This window comes from Ricinus communis, chromosome 5 (assembly GCF_019578655.1).
Source record: "Ricinus communis isolate WT05 ecotype wild-type chromosome 5, ASM1957865v1, whole genome shotgun sequence".
Taxonomy (NCBI): Eukaryota; Viridiplantae; Streptophyta; class Magnoliopsida; order Malpighiales; family Euphorbiaceae; genus Ricinus; species Ricinus communis.
Genome location: NC_063260.1, coordinates 22,588,171 through 22,609,817, shown reverse-complemented (window position 1 = coordinate 22,609,817; position 21,647 = coordinate 22,588,171). Strand labels below are relative to the sequence as shown.

General features: G+C 32.2%; 4 protein-coding genes and 1 non-coding gene across 12 annotated transcripts; 2 read left to right on the top strand and 3 right to left on the bottom strand.

Moving 5' to 3' along the window:
- Positions 1–2,028: 2,028 nt before the first annotated feature.
- Positions 2,029–4,951, bottom strand: LOC8259180 (GDSL esterase/lipase At5g45950). Of its 2 annotated transcripts, none has more exons than XM_048373655.1 (4): positions 4,596–4,951; positions 4,068–4,198; positions 3,761–3,979; positions 2,029–2,609 (listed from the first exon to the last, which is right to left on the bottom strand). In XM_048373655.1, exons 1-4 carry the CDS (start codon positions 4,867–4,869, stop codon positions 2,172–2,174), a joined length of 1,062 nt encoding a protein of 353 aa, XP_048229612.1. In that variant the 5' UTR covers positions 4,870–4,951; the 3' UTR covers positions 2,029–2,171. The 2 variants fall into 2 exon arrangements, with proteins under 2 accessions (XP_048229612.1, XP_048229611.1); XM_048373654.1 differs by having other exon boundaries at positions 3,746–3,979; positions 4,596–4,950.
- Positions 4,952–9,704: 4,753 nt separating this feature from the next.
- Positions 9,705–15,161, top strand: LOC8266797 (negative regulator of systemic acquired resistance SNI1). Of its 2 annotated transcripts, XM_015721385.2 has the most exons (15): positions 9,705–10,034; positions 10,126–10,192; positions 10,312–10,405; positions 10,514–10,579; positions 10,669–10,758; positions 11,061–11,132; positions 11,315–11,396; positions 11,463–11,512; positions 11,705–11,917; positions 11,995–12,065; positions 12,151–12,220; positions 12,734–12,799; positions 12,936–13,091; positions 13,749–13,885; positions 14,745–15,161. In XM_015721385.2, exons 1-15 carry the CDS (start codon positions 9,926–9,928, stop codon positions 14,815–14,817), a joined length of 1,416 nt encoding a protein of 471 aa, XP_015576871.1. In that variant the 5' UTR covers positions 9,705–9,925; the 3' UTR covers positions 14,818–15,161. The 2 variants fall into 2 exon arrangements, with proteins under 2 accessions (XP_015576871.1, XP_025013760.1); XM_025157992.1 differs by lacking the exon at positions 9,705–10,034 and having other exon boundaries at positions 10,692–10,758.
- On the top strand, positions 9,721–9,793 carry TRNAE-CUC. Its single transcript has one exon. It is a non-coding gene; the product is annotated as a tRNA-Glu (tRNA).
- A 399-nt stretch (positions 15,162–15,560) lies between the features above and the next one.
- LOC8259182 (D-aminoacyl-tRNA deacylase) lies at positions 15,561–18,092 on the bottom strand. 6 transcript variants are annotated; one of them, XR_007215947.1, is made up of 8 exons: positions 17,825–18,092; positions 17,650–17,741; positions 17,456–17,522; positions 17,320–17,350; positions 17,003–17,143; positions 16,128–16,196; positions 15,962–16,037; positions 15,561–15,866 (listed from the first exon to the last, which is right to left on the bottom strand). XR_007215947.1 is itself a non-coding variant. In XM_015721409.3 (8 exons), exons 1-8 carry the CDS (start codon positions 17,966–17,968, stop codon positions 15,836–15,838), a joined length of 624 nt encoding a protein of 207 aa, XP_015576895.1. In that variant the 5' UTR covers positions 17,969–18,092; the 3' UTR covers positions 15,561–15,835. The 6 variants fall into 6 exon arrangements, 4 of the variants coding, with proteins under 4 accessions (XP_015576895.1, XP_015576899.1, XP_015576900.1 ...); XR_001535448.3 differs by having other exon boundaries at positions 15,962–16,020; positions 17,825–18,075; XM_015721409.3 differs by having other exon boundaries at positions 15,962–16,010.
- Positions 18,093–18,182: 90 nt separating this feature from the next.
- On the bottom strand, positions 18,183–21,605 carry LOC8259183 (peroxidase 19). Its single transcript, XM_015721419.3, has 3 exons — positions 21,161–21,605; positions 20,811–21,011; positions 18,183–18,877 (listed from the first exon to the last, which is right to left on the bottom strand). The coding sequence occupies exons 1-3, from the start codon at positions 21,443–21,445 to the stop codon at positions 18,296–18,298; spliced, it is 1,068 nt and encodes a 355-aa protein (XP_015576905.2). The 5' UTR covers positions 21,446–21,605; the 3' UTR covers positions 18,183–18,295.
- Between the last annotated feature and the right edge of the window lie 42 nt (positions 21,606–21,647).

Genomic DNA, 21,647 nt, shown 5'->3' with positions numbered 1-21,647 from the left:
ATTTTTATTCTTATAAATTATTTGTGTTCTTATTATCTTAGTAATGTAAAATCATCAATATTCTTCTTTAAATACTATCGGATTTAACTTAGATATTGAATTATCACTTCAAACTGAAATTTGCTTTTAAAAGTAGAATTTGATAAGCAACGTGGATTGGGCTGGACTTAGACCTGTTCATGGGCCTGGGTACCCGCCCAGGCCCGCACTCTTCGGGCCGGGCTTGGATAATAATTTTTCTGTACAAGCCCGGCCCGGTCCGAACCCATAAAAAGCCAGAATTTTTGGAGCCGGGCTTGGGATTTCTATAAAAACCCAAGTCTGGCCCGGCCCGACGTTTAGTTTAATTAGAAGAAAAAAAATGTCATATCTAGCATTTGAACTTGTGATCTTTAACTTATAATTAAGTGCTACTTACCACTTAGCTACCTATTATTTTTGTTTATAATTTTATTGTTATTAATAATATATTTAAATAAAACTAAACTCAACCTCGACCCAAACCCGCACAGCCCGACCTGTATTTACAGGTTTAACAATTGGTCGGGCCAGGCCGGACTTTTTTAAAAAAATTCGGGCTCAGGCTTGGGCTCAGAGATATTAAAAAATTCCCGGGCTTGGGCGGGCTCGGGCTTGTTCAAAATAAAATCAAGCCCGGTTAGACCCAGCCCGAGCCCGCCCAGGCCCGGCCCATGAACAGGTCTAGCTGGACTAGACATTCAAATAGAAAAATAAAAAAATAAAAAATTGAGTTGAACCTGTTATAATATTATATTACAAATTGAATTGATTTTAATAGGAGTTGAGTGAACGATACTTTAAATGTTATAAATTATTTATTTTTTTCTAATTCTTTAGTGATGTAAAATTTTAATATACAATGGAAATAAAATTAAACTTAGCTACTCGACTCTTTAAGGGTCGCCATACAAGTCCTTTTAACTTTTTTTGTTATTTTTTTTCTTTTGGTGAAATCTTATTTAGCTATATATTTTAATTAAAATTTAGTATCTTTTATCAATTTATTCAATTTTTAATAAAATAAATTACACTTTTTATATAGAAGAGCATAAATTAGAAAAATAAATAAACAGTCATTTTTGAATTAGATTCAAAAAAATAATAACTATTTTTGCATAAATAAATAACAAACTTTAATAATAGCTATCATTACGGTCTAGGTGAATTCTAAAGTACTATAGTTTACAGTGACTTTTTAATATTTTTATATATTTATTGAATAAAAATTATAAAATTTTAAATTAATTTACATAAAAAAATTTATTTTTAAAAAATTTACATAAAAACATTTTAGTATGTGATTTAATATAAAAGTCACGTATTAAAATGTACTATATAAATTTGATCAAATTTTATAAATTCTTTTAGATAGATACATAAAAATAATAAAACAATTCGCTCACTGTCTAATAAACATATAAAATACATTACTTGCACCATTATGCAATAACAACAGCAATAAGTAATAAGCGTTGACAACACTGGGAACTACAATAATAACAATAATCCATTTTTATTTCTTTATATATTATATCCCCTCAAAAATCAATTCAATACCATGCCTTATCAATCAAATCTAATATTATCAAAATGATATATCACAACTTTTCTATTTCCAATTTATAGAAACAGAAAAAGAAACTATAAAAAAGATTTAATAAAAGATGTTACAAATTAAACAATAATTGAGCCATACAAGAGTGGATTCATTATTTGTGGCAAGAGGGCAGTAATACTCCTTCGTCTCATTGGCACTAGTAGTAGGGACAGAACTGAAGCCCGAAATTGGAATGGAAGCGCCAATTGTTGGAGGATTCTTCTTTTTCACTCAATTTTATTCTTTTTCTTATTAGTGGGACAGAGAATCAAGAGCAGGAGAATAATTGAAATCATTATATTTTCTTACTATGCTTCATTGACTCGCGCACAGAAAAATAAAGAGATCAAACGCATACATGGGCCGTTTGTGACCAAAATACAAGGTGGGAAAAGAAAGAAACAAAGGAATAATAACAAAAATCATTTTAATTTAATTAAAACATATCAACAACAGCAATGCAAAATTATGGATCCACACATCCATAAAGGTTACAACAAATCACTGGCATTTCCTGGCCAAAGAAATTAATGGCATCTGTTACTATATATCCTTATTGCAAGAGTGCTGCGTTAAGAGAATTGATAGCTTCATCAGCAATAATTTGGTACATTCTTTGAGTTGGGTGAACAGCATCCCAAAATGTATACTTCGATGCATCAGGGCATGTGCTCATTCCCCTGCATGAATCCCCATATTCTATTGTTCCTGTGCCGCAGCAGCCCTTCCCCGTCTCCACGAAACCGAATTTTCTGGGGCTGTGGATAGCATTTAGAATCATACCATAGCAATCAACAAATGCGTATTTAATCCCTAAGGTTTGCCTTAGAGTAACCAACTTCTGTTCTATCTTGGTATTGAATGAGGATGCCGCTTGGTTATAACTTTCCACACAACCTTTCTCATCCTTTAGTGTCTTCACAAGTGGCATGCATCCTAAAGGAGGGACTCCAACAACAATCAATCTCCTGGCTCCCAGTCTATGCATTTCCTGCAACCGAACAATTAAAATAGTTAGTGGTTTCGTCAATGAAAAAAATAAGAAGAACTCAAACTCATAGTAGGAAAGTAACTTGAGGTTAGTTTGATATTTATGGGCAAAATTATTTCACTGTACATTTTGACCTAACATCTTAAAGGCACATGTTTAAATAATTTTGAAGTAAAAGTTCAAATTGGCTACTAATCTTATTATTCGGGTTCAATTTAATCCATATTTTAGTCCAAATTCTTACATATTTAGTTCAAATTAGCCCTTTTGTGTTATATAAAAGTTAGAGTGAGTTATACACTCCCTAGAAAAAGAATGGGTACAGTGAAAAATAGAAAGATATTAATTTCTTATAATAATTTATTAAAATTAAAAAATACATATTAATATTTAAATAAAACACAATAAAAAAATAAATATTGCTAAAATGTTCTTACTATTTTTGTTTAATAATGACGGTATAATTACAGCAAGGGTGGTGTCGAAGGCGTTGGAGGTGTAAGCGTTTTTAACAAAATAATGGTGTTAATAACTATTTATTGTTTAATTATATTAATGGTACGATAATTATAAAATAATTTTTAAATAATATTATAAAATTTTTAATTATTTTTTATTTTCAAAAGAAAATAACTCTCACTCTCTCATTTTTTTTTAAATAGAGTTAATTTGAGATAAATATATAAAGATTTGAGCTAAAAAATCTATAAATTTAAAAAAGGATTAAACTAACCTATGTGACAAAATCAATGACCAAATTGAATTTTCTTTCAATAATTTTCCAAGACATATATATATATAAAATTTAGCTCCATTTGTTACATTTAACTATTCATATTTAAACTAGAGTGATATACATAATTATTCTATAATCATTATTGATCCACCTATAAAATGTGACATATCCAGAGTAGCTAGAGAAAATCTATCACTTTCTTTTTCTACAAATTGAAATGATCAATGTGATCATTATATAAAGACAAAATATAATTATTTAATTGTCATTATATAAGTTCTGATGTAATTAATGGTTACATAACAGTGTCTTTCTTTGCTATGGGAGAAAATAGTAACTCGGACCACTATAGACTATTAGACAAGTTTGTTCGAAGACGAGAAATAATTGAAGTATGTACCTTAAAGTCATTTACCATGAGAGAAACCAAGTAATTTTCGTATTCTTCTACAGTGTATTGCTGCGAACGGGTTGGATCCAGGTAATAATTTTGAAGAAAGTCATTTGTACCCATGCTCATAACAAAGACTGCATTGTTTATGATTTCATTTGCTTTCTTCTCGCCTACCAACCGAACCACATGGATCTTGTATTGCCTGAAGTACTCCAGCTGCTTGGATACAGGCAAAACATTCTACATCACCCAGAAACAAATTAGTACCGTTTTAGGGCTCCATGGGGCTATAAATTTAAATGACTATATATGTACATATATGACTTACCGAGATATTGGCAGTGAGGTCATCGTAACCAGAAGCAGCAGAAGCGAAACTAACACCATGTAACAAATCTACTGGCTTTATGTGAGGATCAAGAAACGCTGGAATTGCTTTTGTATAACCAATTGCCTCAGCTACAAATATTTCACATAAAACGTGCTACTCAATATATATCACTATGTTAATCAGATTACATAATTCAAACTCCAAGCTCTTATTATACTAAAGCTAAGGACAAAGTAAGTAGTAATGACATGCATGTGCTATCTGACATGAAGCAGTAGAATGAACCAAATACTTAAACAGGGCACGTAGTTATGTTTCAACCAACTTCCCTTCCATGTCCATAAGGCATAAGCATAAAATACGAATAAAAATTCATTCCAGATTCCATTGACGGCAACAGGGCTTAAAGAATAATACACTACTCTGTAGTCTTATTCTGGGAATAGTTAAAGCACAAACATTTAGAGAAAATATTCAAATTAATATACCTATTTCATATATTGGAGAAGCTGAACTGTTATATACCTATGAAGTCAGTAGCAAGTCTTCCATTACAAAATCTTCCGGTCGGGCGGCCATTAAAGAAGTCCTTACCATAAGGGAGGAAATTGCCTTTCATGAAAGTGGGAAGGCGGTTGTTATTACCAGGATCAACACTGGAATCTCCAAAAACTAACACGCATGTTACATTATATTCGGCTGCTATTTGTCTTATTTGATGAATGTCCACTGCCTTTGACAAAAATGGCATCAGTAATAGGGCCATTGCCATCACTGCTGCTGCCACCATCCTTGCCATCACTGAAGAGGGAATATTAAGACAAGGGTTTCTTTTTGATGTTTTGTAAGAGATAGGATATGCTCAAATATTTTTTCTGTACCACCTCTTTAAATAGAGTAAAGTTGGATTGCTTCTGTTGGTTGAACATTTGACATGTGTCCCGAATTGATTGTTGGGGTTGGGGTTTGGTTATGTACAGAGCAAATCAAAGCATGCAATCAATGTTTTAGCCAGTGGTGTGCAGTTGAATTATTGTCGCAGCAGGGACAAATTATTAGGTGAAACGACTTAAGGACTAGAGTTACCACTATAATTATATCGGATAGCATATTTATGGTGTGTTGAAGAATTTTTCTACATCAGCACACGTATATAACTTTTTTTCCTTTGAAATAGAAAAACAATTGAAAAAGAGAAAGAAATCTTTAGAACATTGTTTAGTGTTTTGGGTGTTTATCAAATGATGTTCTGAGAAACACGTTTATGTACCACGAAAACAGGAAACTAATGAGTCAATATTTTAGAGTATAAATCGTACTTCCTGTTAGGGCAGTAGCATGAATAGGAGAATTTGGAGCTGCTGGCAATATTTACGATCAATCATTATTTATCTCAACTTTTTATTTTTACGGGCGTGATATATAATATTTTTATAAAATTATTTTTTAATTTCAAAAAATTAAGATATACTTTAGTAAATATTATATATACTATAATTTGGAATGCTTAACATTTTTTTGTATTGTGTAATATTTACATCTATTTTATAAATAGAAATTTGTTGTCATTTCTTTGCCCTATTAATTTAATATGTCAGAAGGTTTGACAATTGCATATATTTCTGCCAGGTAATTGAAATCTTAATGAGATAGGGAGCACAAACTCTCGAGTTGACCCGATTAATTATTGAAGCTATTCAAGAATTGAAGAGTCTTATTGGATAAGTAATATCAACATTAAAGGTCTCATCTACTCTGCATAAGGGAAAAAAAGAAAGATTATATTTCGATTCAGTTCGTTTCGCAGAAAATATTTGTCATAAAATAATTTTGATTTTTATATATTTGAAATGTTTAAGAAAATAAGTTAAAAAGAAATATTTTCTAGTTAATATGAAAATTTTATGTTTTGGAGAAAAATAATTTCTTTTTTTCTAAATATAAAAATATTTACTTTCATTCTTTTCAAAGCACAAAATAATTGACATCTTTTTTTCCAATAATAAATGAAAATTTGCGGACTTGTCAATTTTAACTACTGCAAGCATATGAAAGTACACTAGAGCTACATAATTAATTAGGGTCTCATTGATTATCACTTCACCTAACAAGCCATACAAAAGCAAATGTGTATTTTCATTGTTCTCGTGTCTAGATAGTATAAACTTGGAATAAAGGCCAATTTGACCTCTGAACTTTGCGTGAAAGGTCAATTTGGTCCTTTTGACCTTTTTCGATCATATTAACCCCTCAATTTATATAAATGAATCTATTAGGCTCATTTATGTCTAAATCATGGAGCATGAGCTACAAGTCTATTTTATGAATAAAAAATAGTGTCCTTAATATTTTTAAAGTTTGTTAAATTATAACAACTTAAATAATAAACGAAAACTAATTACAAAAACATAATCGATTATAGGATGTCTCACCACCACTACTACTACGTGCCTTACCACCATATATCCTCACTATCACCATCATAAAATTCATCCATTATTATATTAATTGGATAAAAATAATCAATTTTTTTTGTATATATATAAAAAATGATGCATAAAGCCATTGTTAAACTTACTCACCATTGTCATAAGCATGTCGTTGTCGCTACTAAATCCACTCACTGTCGCGCTGCCATTAAGCCCACCCACCACCATTTCCATCATTTACATGCACCACACAAATTTCATAGTGATTAGATTCAATTTTTTGAATACATTGAGAGAGAGAGAATCAATTCCTTAAAAGTATCATCAACATCCATCAAATCGGGGCAATTCAATCCCCTAATGATGTTGTTATTAGCATTGGGGTTGATTGTTGTTGTTGTCGATGTTTTTGTTGTTTCTATTGTTATTGATAATGTTGTTCTTGTCGTTGTTGTCCCTATTTTTATTGTTGTTTCAACAGTATTGAGGAGGCAGCGACAGTGTTACTATGGAGGCAGAGGCATAAGTGACAATAGTGTTGATGAGGAGGCGGTTGTTCATTGTTATTATTTACTTATTTAATATGAAAATAATTATCAGTCTCTTAAATCTTATCTTCTAAATTAATTTATTTTTTAATGCTATTCACGCACTTGATATGGGAGTTGCGATACACTCTTTTTTTTTTTTATCCAAACAGGGTACAATAGACCCATTTATGTAAATTGAGGGGTTAATATGACCCAAAAAGGTCAAATTGGTCTTTCACACAAAGTTCAGGGGCTAAATTGACCCTTATTCCTTAAACTTTTGCATTGAATCCCAGCAACTTATAATACTCTGTTATAATTAAAAAAATTAAAATAATAAGCATTTGTCTCCTTTTTTTTTTTTTTTTTTCCAAATTAGCAATATATATATATGTGTGTGACATCTACCTCCAGCTAATAGAAATTGCTTCTTGCAATCTGAATGCCAAATGCGGTGAAGGGAAAAAAGAAAGGCATACATAGCATATCTAAAAAGTGACATTTTTTTTCAAAGGAAATCAATCATTCATAACCAACCTAGAAAAAGTGATATCATAAATGATATATTTATAATTCGGTGCAACACATTTTCCACCATGTGGAAAGAAATGAAAATCTCAACTCAAGTATGTGGACATTATTGGCAGCCAAAAACAGCTTCGTTTAATGCCTACTGCTAATTGTCTGATAGACCTCATTGCCACACTTTCTGGGCGTAACAAAATTGACTTCTCAATATCCATTGTATTAATTAGTCCAGCCACCTAATAGAATTTGCTTCTTGCACATTATCTCGGTAATTATTAAGTGTATATAAACTAGTCAATTTTTCTGTTTGATTGTACCGAAAGTCTCAATCAATTATGATTTTTCTATCGTGCTAGGTCATTTTAGAACAAACTAATTGTTTATAACAAATATGATAAATTGAAAGATATAATAGTTCATAATTCCGACGGAATGGAACCATCCAAAATTTAGACATAAATGAAATTGTGATACTAGAATATTGGAAAATATTTTGACCATTCTCACTATATTAAAAGGTTTATAATTTTTTTTTTTTATTTATATGTACAGTAATCTAGAGTGTCGGGTAAGATCATTGCACGTTAAAATATGTACTGTGTTAAGAGTTTTAAAGCATATTTAATATTCGAATTTAGAATCTTAATTAAATTAATAAAGATTCTTACAATCTCATTTATATACTTCTAAATAAAATTATATACATTTAAATATTATATTAATATGCTAAAAATATACCTATCTAATGATAGAATGTGATACACATGAAATACCAAGAAATAGTAAATACATTATCTTGAACAATGAAATTTCATTGAATGAATAATGATGAATAATTGAATTTCTCAGTAAATAAAAATACAAATGTTTTGCTTTTTGGAGCAAGCTTTGCATATGAAAAATTGATTTTGACCAACTTTGCAACTACTCAAACATGCTATGTTGTGTGCAAATTAAATGTGATTCAAACACGTGGATTCAATCTACACGATGTTTACCATGTTCTGAACAATCCTTGAAACAAAATAATTGAATTTAAATGCTTGATTTCTCACGGAGCTGGCAGCAAATAACTTTAATCATACAGAGCCTCTTCCAATTGGAGCCTTCATAAAGCTATTAATAAATTATTTGTCGATAAAACAATTTGCATTTGAGGTAGCTTCAATCTCATTTGCAATAGTTTTTTACTTAATAATGAATATGAATACTATGTAATCTACAGCCTGTTGAACGAGATTGGTAAAATATCAAAATAGAAGCATTCAATATTTAATTAGAGATTTGACCATCAATCATTATTCAAAATCAACAACAATTAAGCAAAATATTTGTTCTATAATAGTCTCTAAACACCATAACCAACTTATTTCAATTCTTTTATACTTTTCTTTTTCTTAGCTTATATTTATTCTCAGTGTTCCCAAATTGATTTTCTTAGCTTATTGGTACTTTCATTTCAATAGCCAGTTGACATAAGCTTTTCAGTTCAACTTTTTCTTTAATTAGATTCAATTTTTCAGCTCTTAGTTGCAATTCTTTTAGCTTGAATAATACCCATTTCATATTAGATTTAACAAAACTTTTAAAAGTAAAGCTATAAATTCAGTGTTATAATTGTTTAATAGAAGTTAGATAAGTGCAATTCATTCATGAATCATTTATTAATATTTAGTCAATTTACCTTTAGCATGCTTGAAATATTAGTAAACGGAAATGGCCAAAACATTATGTAAACAATTTGTTAATATTTTACACGAACTTAGTTTAAGCTCAAATCCAACAATAATCAATTGGATCAAGATCGAAATTGTTCAAAATTGATTCATTAAAATTTATTTATCAAACTTAACTTAAATTTCTAAAACTTGCTAACTTATTTAACAATTTATTTTATTTCATTTAATTATAAAATTTATTATTCAATACATATAATAAAAATAAAAATACTTTTACATATTAATTTATAAGAATTAATAAAAAATAAATATAACATGAAAATAATTATAATATAAAAATATATATTTTACATCCTTTTAACAAGATAATGAACAAGTTAACCCACGAGTTTTGGGTTCTATAATACTAACAAGCCAAGTATTATCAAGCTTGAACTTTGTTGGCCGATACTTTAGGAGGATTTGTGTCTTGGATCCAACAGGTTCCGTTGTAGTCTAGTCGGTTAGGATATTCGGCTCTCACCCGAAAGACCCGGGTTCGATTCCCGGCAACGGAATTTCTTTTTAACAAAAATATCTTTCTTTTGGTTGAAATTACGATTTAAGCGGGAAATGACAGATTTCTTTTGGTGGCTACATAAAATACTTGCACAATACAAAAGGTAGGGTTTATTTAACCAAAAAGGAAAATGGAAACCAGCAGCAGCAGCAATAGAGCAAGAGGAGTCATTGAAGCGAACGTTTTGGCTATCATCGAAACAACAGATTCCAAAGACTCTCAAGACGCAAACGATGACAGTAACTACTGTCTTTCTCTCTCTTTTCTTTTCCGAAAAAAGAAAACAGTGATACTTCAAAATTTGGTTTATTAATATTTATGGAAACGCAGGAATTGCTTTTCTCCAAGCCGTTCGCGCTGCTACTTTTGATCAAGTTAATGAGGCACCTCCAACCAAGTAATTATTGGTTGCTTAATTCTCTGATTACTAGCTATTATTATTATTATTATTATTATTATTTCGTGCTAATTAATTAATTTATTAATACAATTCATAATTGAATTTATCTCGTGAAGCAAAATGCGTGAGGCAGTCTTTCAAATATTTAGGATTGGGAAATCTCTGGAATTAATCATGGAAAGCTATACACTTCTAAATGAGCTTGATAAGGTTTTTTATATTTATTAATTGCCTCTATCCTTGTCATTTCCTAATTTAAATTCTTTGTTTTTTTAATAAAGCTTTGATTTCTTTTCTTTTTGTTTGTTTGTGCATTAGCGTTTTCCGAGAGTGTATTTATCAGATAGAGGTGCATTATCAACTGATCTTGTGGTGGTTGAAGAGGTAATTTTAAGTGTTTTTGCCTAATTTTCCAGGTTATGGATGTTTATTGTATTGTAATAGAGCCTATATCTATGTTTGTTGTCAATTAGGCTTGGTCCCCTTTTGTTTTTAGTTTGGATGTTACTTTCAGTGAGCGAGAAGCTAGTGGAAAAAGCTCCGGTAGACCGTTTGATTCTTTGGTCAGTTGGATTTACTTTGGATAACTTTAATGTTATTTCTGTATCAGTATTTTTACTATGAATTGCAATTCTCCAAGTACTCTTGAAAAAAAAAAACAATTTACATGCTTCAGTGAAGGACTGGGCATTTAACTTGTCGACATACATGTGATTGTGGACAAATATTGCTTAATGCTCTGTAACCGTTTTAGTTTATCATCATTTCTCTGCTACGGGGTAGAGAGTATGGGATAGCATGTACATGTTGATATGTTTCAGGAACTCTATGAATTCTTTAAGTTGATTGCCTCTGCCACTTTCAGGCTTTCCATACGTTAATACAAGATCTTGCTGAACTAGTCAATGAAACCAACCTTGGAAAATTAGAATTAAAGGTTTGTTTATCCTTATTTTTATACTTTAGAAGGAATATGTATTAGACAAGGTGCAGAATCCCTGTCAATTGAATGGCATATTTGACGTCAGACTCTTTCAAATACAATCTCATGAAGCTTGGGATTATTACCTCCATGTATAGCCACTTTGTTTATATGGCTCTTTCATGATTTTGTTTCAGTCACTGGGAAAGATGTTGCTGTTTCAGTATCTTATCAATGTTCTTGAAGGGGATTTCATACCACGGAACAATGCTTATGCAGGTACGAGTATATATCATTTTATTTTGCTTCTTTAGAAGATCTAAACATTTTATTGCTATGTTGCAGAAACCATGAATTGGACGCTCGTAAGAGAATCTTTCCTTAGCATCCTTCTGGTATATTTCCATCTTTTGAGCCTTCAACTTGTTGGATTCGTGTCCCTTCTATGTGATCATGTAGCCTTCAAGTGTTTTTTTTTTTATGCCAAGAGCTTCCTGTTGACTTTCCTTTCACTTTGTAGTCGCACTTTGAGGCCTTATATTTGCATTGTATGGCAAAACAAAATGAAGTTATTACATTGATTTCAGAGTTCAAGAAGAATAAACTATAAAACTATTATGAAGGATTCCTTGTCCATCATATGTGGGCTAAGTCAAGTTTCTGCTGAATTTGTTAATAATATGGAATCTTCTGATAATTGTTTGGAAAAACCATCTCAAAATGGCAATGCTGCTGTAGCTCTTGCTTTACCTGAGGTAGGCAGGAGTACTTGTACTGCTGTGCGAAAACTGCTAATAATGGTAAGCTGTTAAGACATCATCAAGTTAACCATTTTTTGAAATTATCTTTTCCATAAAGAATTTAGTGATGTTGACAGATTATGGAGCTTGATGTGTCTAAGAAGAAAGCTGATGCGCAAGGTTGCACGAACAGAGCTGATGGTGTGAGGTGTTTACTAATCTTCTTGTTATAACAATTTATGTACTTTCTTCTTGATAGGGTGTTTTTTTTTTTGTATTGGAATTTGTTACAGAATACCTTTGGTAGAGATAATTCTAGATGAGATAACTTATGATAGTGACATGCTGACCCAATTCCTTCAGGTAACCATTGGAACCTCTCTTTTGTATACTCCTTCCTTTATTCTCTCTCTCTCTCACACACACACACACACACACACACACATGCTGGTTAGGCCCAAGCATGGTATGGAAAAGTTACATAAGACATGGAGAAGCACTAGTTTTATTCTGGTTTGCTGGCTTTAAATTGGCAATCACTTCAGTCATAAACTTCATGAACAATCTTTCAATCTTTGACTGCCAATCAGTTTTCAGTGTTAGTAAGGGTCGCCATTGTCTGCCAATGTTTTGTACTTCTTTTAGGAAGATTTTAACAAATTTATAGCCTTGCATGGTCAAATTACTAGATTTACAGACTTCTTTCTGGTCGTACTCAAGTTCTTATCAATATGTTACCTGAAAAGTATTTTCTTTTAATTTCTGGAAGGCTTCATTCTTGGGTTTGATTCAAAGTTTTCTAATGTTGTTTAAGAAACAATACTTTGGTGAAGTTGTTGGCAATATTCTTTTTCTAATTATGGAAATGGTTTGCAGATTTTTAATGAACCTAAATGGAAGATGGAAATCATTTTGCTGTATTTCTCAAAATACATTGCAAAGGTATGTGACTTGTTGATAGTTATTTTATGATCTCCCTTTTTATTTTTCCTGAAGTTGTATTTGTGCGATCGCGTAGGTGGTATAAAAGGCCTCTGTTTCTTTGATAATTTTTAAATGTTACTATTGTATTATGTAGCCATCTTTTCGTACTCGGAGGTCAAATAGTCCAGCAGAGGATGATGGGACACTCATTGGAGTTCTGAAGTGCTTTTCAAATGTCACTAGCACAAAGAGTATTACTAAAAAAATCAGCAAAGATGTAGTTCAGATGCTTCTCGCACATGCTTTTCAGGTGATTTTATTGCTTTCTCTTAGCAGACAATACATATTTATAATTGTGAAGTATACTAATGAGAAGATTGCTATGGTGTAGAGAGAAACTTCTTTTCCTTCTTGGTTTACCTTCATGCCCTATAATTTTTAGTTATGCCATGAGGAATATTGTTCTCCCAGTGTGTGCTTTATGAGCTGTTTGCACTGAAGTAAGATCATCAGCAGCGTCCAACTGTTAAGTTTAGTTTGTGTTTATTGAATTGTTATATTCAATTGATGAAAGAGTTGGCTACTTGTTGGGAAGGCATCTCCTATCATGCCACATTGGCCTAACAAGGAAAAATGAGAACACTTGGAAAATAATATAGTTAAAAGAGACAAGAATTAGGTTTCTGCTAGAGTACCCATACCCCTTAACTTTATCAAACGTTGTCAGTGGTTTTACTCAGAAGAAGAGTTTAGCAGAGGAAATATACAAACTTTACCAAGAATGTTCCAAGACAAATGTTGATCTAGTATGGGATCTATATTTTAGACGAGGCAATTTTAGAATCTCAACAGTTGGAGGATTGTGATATGGAAACTTCCAAATAACTGTTAAAAATTTGGTCCTTAGAATTATTTTAATATTGGTGCGTGCTCGTTTCACTGTGCTTATACCATTCAACTTTCTCAGGCTCATTTGTCATTATTATTACCTTACCAAGAATCTGGATGCATCTCTGCTCCCAAGGATAAAGAGGGTAGCAACTCTCTTGTGGAAATATGCGAGAATGTAATCTCCGCATTTAGTAGTTTGAAGAAAACATACGAGTAAGACTGCCTTTCTTTTCCTTACAACTTGCATGTGCACCTTTCATTTGCATATATATACATATATATATATTTTCTAAACAATCACTATAGGCTAGTAACAAGGCAACCAAGCTCAAAGCATAAGCACCCCCACATCTTGGGCTCTGTTTGGTAACTTCTGCATGAATTCACTGGCTTGGATATCATGCTGTTTCTCTTACTATGACAGATATCGATGACCTTAGCATCATTCTTGCATGCAGCTGGAACCTGTATTCTTTGGCATCATGTATTGTATTCCAGCATATACAGATGCTTAGTCAATAATGTTGTTTAGTCAAAGTTCAAAATCTAAAATAACAGTGAAATTATTCAACACTTGTTATCATTTGGAGGCAACAGAAATATTGCAAAATCGATATAAAAATTATTCCATTGGTAAATGAGAAGCAAGCTGGATATTTTCTAAGAAAATAAAAATGCTTCTGACAAGGAGATTGCTTGCTCCTGTGCTGGAGACGCTGAAAACATCTTGTTGCTGCACTATTTGACAAAGAATATTGAGGCTGCTATTAACTCGGAGCCCTATGATTTAGAATTAGTAAGTATTGATAGTGAGGGGCACTACAAGTTGGCTCAAGTCTTCATGGGACAGACATGATAAAGTTTAGTAAAATTGAACCTTTGGTTGTTCACAGAAAATAAGAAAAATCACCATGAAGCATATTTGCACAAATAGCAGTGTGCTGATAAATGGTTATAAACAATACCTTCTATTCTTAGTAGATGATTCTCACATTATTTATGTGCTCATCTCTTTTGTTTTTCCCCTTTCCTTATCAAGTGTGAAAATTTTAATTGGCTTGTCCTGGTGCAGGAACATGGAGATTTTGCCTATTGGAAAAGAAGCATTGTTTACCGCAGCAACTATTCTCTCAATGAAGTCATAGGAGTGTGTCGGAAGTCTGAATTCTGAAGGAAGTCGGAAACATGCTCAGATCATATTGTTATTGCGAAATGTATATTCCTCTAAGGCGCTTGTAAAGTTTCCTGTTCTACTCAGTTTTGTGTATGGTGTCTCAGTCAATTGATTCTTGCTAGGGTTTGATAACTACGATACAATATGCATTAGGAACTAAGCTAAAGCAATTGGGATTTGAGCTCCACAAAATCAACTTTTGCATTGCCTGTATTCACATTGATAATAGACATATAAAGAGGTCAAGCTGCTTGAATCACAAATTTGTTATTATCAAAATTGAATTCTAAAGAATGAATTAGTCATCTTATCGAATCTCCCATCTATTTATCTCAAATCTGTAATCTGATCGCATTGTGGCAACACTTATTATTCATGATCGGATGGTGCTTCCTTATTGATGTATGACCTTAGTTCTACTAGTACGTGGACGGGTTTGCTCATTTTCAGGCATTGTAATTAGAGAATGCGAGTCTTACGTGAAATTAACCATATTATACACTTGTGTTTTCTTATGTAAGAAATCAGTGATGTAATGAACACTACTTTTAAAGTACCATTTTTGCTGTGGCATTGCATTAGATCTTGTTTATACTGTTTATATTATAATATAATAATTGCACCAAGGTGGATTAGGTTTCAATGGCACAGAATCATACCTATAAATCATTAAAATGATGGAGAGTTGTGATAAAAAAAAAAAAACAAAAAACAAAAAACAAAAGAGAAGATCCTTATAACAAGCCCCAGCTAGTTTTGAGCCGCAGAACAATTTAATGAAGTTGGAGTAACAGATAGGGCAGCCCTCTATCCTTGCATTTTCAAGTTTGGCAGAACTTTAATGCTTCCTTGGAGTTAAAATTCTTGCCAAATACAAGGAGATCAACTCAAAATTAGAATTTGATTATACTATATCAGAAGTTTTAGATCTCTGGCTCTCACAAGTATTAATCTGATGTAAATGTAAATGATGGTGCCACTCAGCCAATTTAAGGTTCCTGTACTGCATCGATTGTGCTCCTGAAACAGTTTTAACTCTGATTAGTCATTGAAGTCGATAAATACTTTAATAATGTAAACAACCCGATACATCAAGTTGCTAAGATGGTACTTACTTGGATGATTGTAACGAGTCAAGTTGCATTGTCACCGGCCCATCATTAACTAGATTAACCTTTCACAAAATTCAGGCTACTGAAGTTAGGAAGTGGTCTCAAGAATAATATGCAACCTTTAGTTGCAATTAAAAAGGGAGGCAGAAACTCAGCAAGTATGCCTTACCTTCATCATTGCTCCAAACACACCATCTGAACAAAACAAATGGAGAAGAAGTCAAGAAGACAATGGCTCCTGAAAAATATTCTCCAGCACATTTAATGCAGGAAATAGAAAAGCATGAAGGGAAATGCACATAAATTGCCCCATACTTCAAAAGTTATGAATGTGAACTTATTCAGCTATGTTAGGTCTAGGTTCTAGCATCAGCCTAGATACAATTTCAACTACATATAACCAAGAAAATTCACACAAAGAATGTTGTATTCCAGCTCAAATATGGTAATATATAGTACAAAAAAAAAAAGGGGAAATAAAACAACATGGAAAGTCCTCCAAACTTCTTTCTTCCCTTTTGGTGTTTTTATTGAATGTCCAAACTTAAAGCAGTCCAGAATCAGTCGATTCCATTCATGCTATAAAGCAGCAGTTGCTGAAAAAATTTAGTGTAGCATTGCACAAATAGAAATGGTATAAGATTTTTAAAAATTCTAATCACAAGTTCCACTCATCATTGGTCACTTTCGTTATTATATTAGCACTCGCCAGCAACACAACCAGTTTCCTATAAATTCAGCTTTCTGAACCCAAAGTTTAATTAGTCATGAAAATTGGTAAAGGATGTTTATACTTCTAAGAATTTCAATATTACTAAATACAAAATGATCTCAGGAACCAGGAATGCAATCACTGAGGGTCAGTAGCAAAAGATGATGAAACGGCCTGCATCCTGCACATTGTTTTCAGAAGTCCTAATACATGCTCTTAACAGAAAAGAAAAAAAGAAAAAAAGGCAAAAAAGAAATGCCAATGCAATACCACACCTGACATATACCGCGCCTCAAACAAAACAGTCAAAAGAGGTAAGCAAACAAGAGTACCTTTTATAGCATCCGGCGTGTAAGATTTTCTAAATTGTTCAACTACCGAATCATAGAATGGTTTCGCTTTCTGAGGCGGCATTGCCACATGGAAATCGGGCTTGTTTCCTTTCATAATTCCATACAATGTAAACTGACTTACTGTGACAACCAAACAAACAGCATTACAACTACATGATTCCACCTCATTTTCTAACAGATGATAATCTCCTTTCTATTTTATCCTTTTCTTTTTATTTTATTAAACAAATACATGTAAGGCACATATCGTTATTAGTCTAAACTCAATAATACTGCTAACCATTTTTAAAAATTACCGAGTAAAACTCCATAATTTCTTTGCATAACCTGCATAGGTGCACATAAAGTAACTTTTGTTAAACTCCAAACATATTTCATTTACCATATGTAATAGAAAGATTTAGAGAGGGAAAAATGGAATGAGGAAATTACATTCTGGTCCCATGCTCTGCCAGTAGTTTCATTAGGAAACAATCTCATATTCAAAACCTTACGACATCTGTATATATACAATTTCTTTTTTAAAATTAATAATAATAAAAAAAAAATATATATATATATATAATCAATGTAGCATTGTTATTAGTTTCGTAATAAACGCACAAACTAGTTTCTTTTTTATTTACATGTAATCGGCGTCGGAGTCAGTGTCAGATTCGTGGAGGCCAACGAGGACGACGAGGCCCGGCCCAATCTCCGATACAGTGTTGCCGTCGACCTGCCAAGAAAAGAAGTATTGCTACAATTCTCCAGTGAAGCATATGATAAACGAGGATATAGAGGACAAATAGAGAAAGTGACCTCGACGCTGGCGGAGGAAACTCGCTGGACGACAGCTCTCATGGCTCGAATTTGGAGCTTTGAGGTGGTGGCGCGTGTGGGGCGTGTGTTAATGTTGCGTAGAGTTGTTAAGGATGAAAGAGTGGAGATGCAGTAGCAGTTCATTTTCTCCTTTTATTTGTCTGCTTTAAATAAAAATTTAAAATTTAAGAAAGCGGATTCGTTTTGACGACATGTCGCCTTTTTTGCCGAGGGTAAACGACTACATGTTGTCGTATTTAGACACTGACATGAATTTAGGTCTGTCGTTTCATGATTGGATATATGACTGGCCTTTTATTTTACCGATCACCATTGTTTGGATAAACATAGAGAGAAATTAAAAATGAATTTTGCTACATTAGTTCTTTCAATCTCTTCTCACATTCACAAAAGGCCATTAATCAAAAAGAAAAAAGAAAAGAAAATAATAATAATAAAAGGTCAAAATAATCATGAAGCATGAATACTACAATCTTTCCTCTTCTCCCCATGTCTTCTACCCCTCTTGACACCAATTGAACCCATTTTATCCATTGCCTGTGCAAATGCCTGATAGAATTTTTGCTTATCTTTACCCAACTGTTGAACTAAGGGCTTGGTCCTTGGGTCCAAAAAGAGGGCTTGGTCAGTGGCCAATAAGCCCAATTTAGACTCCAGATTTCCATAATAAGCGTGATCAAACAAGAATGGAGTAGTAACATCAAATGGTGCTACAATATCCTCATTTCCACCAAATTGTGGGCATGACATCTTTAGTGCCTTTAGTAGCCTTGGGTCAATGGCAGGATCAGGCTGCTTACTGCCATGATAATTGTAGAGGCGGCTAACAAATTGCTTACAATGGGCAAACCCAATTGTATGTGCACCCGAAAGTACTACTAGATCTTGGAGTGTCAATCCTTTGGAGTTGAAGAGTTTTAGTAGCTGATCAACTGTTGAATTTGCACTAGGGAGATTGAAGGTTACCCTTGATGCCAGTGATATTTTCCCATCCCATCTGCCTTTCTTCACTTGGTAATAAGGTCCCCCTGCCTGTGCCATGTCATGTAAACAAATATCTAATTAGAGCATTGCATTATTGATGGGAAGCTTCTTTTAGACCCAAAAAAGAACAAACTAACAGGACCCATCATCCAGTGACTAGCACAAGTATGAAACTAGAAGAACCCATTATCTAGCACAGGGAAACCTACCAACCAATCCAAGTCAGAATGCCAGTTTTTGTTTTCCCTTTTGTACTAGCATCATACAGAAAAGGGAAAATACAAATACATCCCTCTGGTTTATCGCATTTTCATATAGAAGAATATAATGTTTTCATATAAAAGAATATGATTTTTTCTTTTGTGGTAATATGATTTATGTCATTTGAAAAGTTGACATGGCATAGATATATAGGGATTTTTTCCTAACGATATAAATCATTTTTTCCTTGGATTCCTAATAATAAGAATTACATTATATTTATTTTGAAGTAAAATTATATATATATATATTAATTTATGAAGTTTAATTTTTTTTTTGATACGTGTGTTTAATTTTTAACATATAAATTTTTTGTTTTGACATGTGTACTACTTTTGACACATAAAATTTAAGTTTATATATAAATTTATAATTTATCCTATTAATTTATTAATTAAACACTGACTCTAATTCTAAAAAATAATATATTTATTATATTTTAATATTATATTAACTAATAAATAATTTCTTAATCAGATGAAGAAACTAATTTTATTCTACAAAATAGCATATTATTTATATTTTATATTAATTAATTAATTAATTATTTTTTAATTAGATAATAATTCTAATTCTAAAAAATAATATCTTAAACTATATTTTCAATATTATATTTAATAATAAATTAATTTTTTAGTTATATAATAAATTTTAATTTTAAAAATAATAATATCAATTATAGTATTAAGTTATATAATACTAATATTAATTAATAAATATTTTAAAAATATTTTTTATATTATTACATTAATAAAATTTTAAAAAATTAAAATAGTTAATTTTCTATTATTTTTTAAATTATTATCAATTAATATAAAAAAATAAAATTTTTATTAAACTGTATTTAATATTCCCTAGAAAAAATAACGCCAGGCATTTAGCATCTCAATGGCCATCATGTTAGAACTTTACAGTATTCTTTTAAAGGGCAATTTGATCAGATCTTGACTTTCTTGCTGAAGCTGCGCCAATCTAAAGACAAAGTAACCGGCACACTGGCCTAGCTGTTAAAAATCACATTTGCAAAAAAAAAAAGGACGAAAAATAATTTAAGTCACATGGAATAATGATTTTTATCCTTTGGTAGTCCTTTTAGAAGACTGTGTGTTTGAGTTATATATATTTTGTCAAAAATGACAAAAACAGTCTTCGTATGTGCATTCTATTTTGGAAGTATTATGAGCAGCATAAAATATTCACACCAACAAACAATGAGATGGAAATTAAGATATACTTTCTGTTACATGGACTATTGTCTATTGGGTTGCAATTATTGAGATATAGTACCAAAATAACACCTAGAACATGAGCAAGTGGTTCCCACCCCTCTACTGCCCTTCTTCACTTTGCTATTTTGGCAACGGGGTAGGCACCTTGAGTTACAAATTACCCCTTAATTCCTTTCTTATTAGGCAGTTTTGCTACTCAAGTGTCAAGTGTGGCTATAGAAGGACTAAATGCGATAGGTAATTAAGGTTACGAGGACATGAGATAGACCTCCCCTTGCTCTTAATACACAAAGTAAAAGGGCGAGCGACTATGTATTGAGAAAAAGCTTCATTTCTTAATTTTGTCAGTAAGTTTGGGTTTTTTATTGTCTCAACATCTGTCATAGCTCTCACGGTTCACAAATTGCATGTGATAGAGGCGTTATTACTGCACAAATATAATATATGTGATATTGCTGAAGGATAAGAGAAAATGAAGGGCATATACATACCAGGTGGACAAAATCTCTGGCTGCAATTGCAAGAATATCTGAACAAGAAACAACACCAGGGCACTTGCCCTCCACCAATGCTTTAGCCTTTCTAATACTCTCAAATCCTTCTATCCTCAAATTCTTATTATCCTCTGCGTCCTTCTCTGCTAACTGTTTGCTTCCTGGCCTTGTTGATATCAGTATAGATGCATCACATCCCTTCAACAATTAAACCAGAAACAGTAAGTTAATACTAATATATCTGCCAAAATGCAGTAGGATTTTGTAGTGCATTTCTTGAAAATGTGAGGCAACAACTTTTGTGAAAGTTTGCATGCGTGACAAAGTAAAGAAATTGAAATGATTACTTCTACAAAGCAGTCATGAAAGAATAGACGAATGGTGGCTGGCCCTGAAACTGGTGTTTCTTTAAATTGCTGGGAAGTAACTGAACCAACAAGTTGCTCAAGTTGAGGACAGGTTCTTGCATAGTAATTAACGGAAAGTTGGCGAGGAGGACGACGGGTGGTGTTGGTGGTTTTCGCCAATATTGAAATTGAGGAGTTTATGCCTAGCATTAAAATGAGCAAACAAGTGAAAACAAATGATAATGAAGAAGAAGAAGAAGAAGAAGAAGAAGAATAGGTAGGCATGATGGGCTCCTATGAGAAAAAGTTTAGGACAAAGAAAGAAACAGTAATGGGGAATATAAAAGTGAAGGGAAGACCCCAGGAGTGGAAGTTCTGTTTGTGGGTCAGATTGACATGTCAAAAAAATGAGAGAATCAACACCCGTGAAGGCCAATACCCTTACAATATTAAAAGGTGAAGACAGATAATATAGAGTGTATACTAA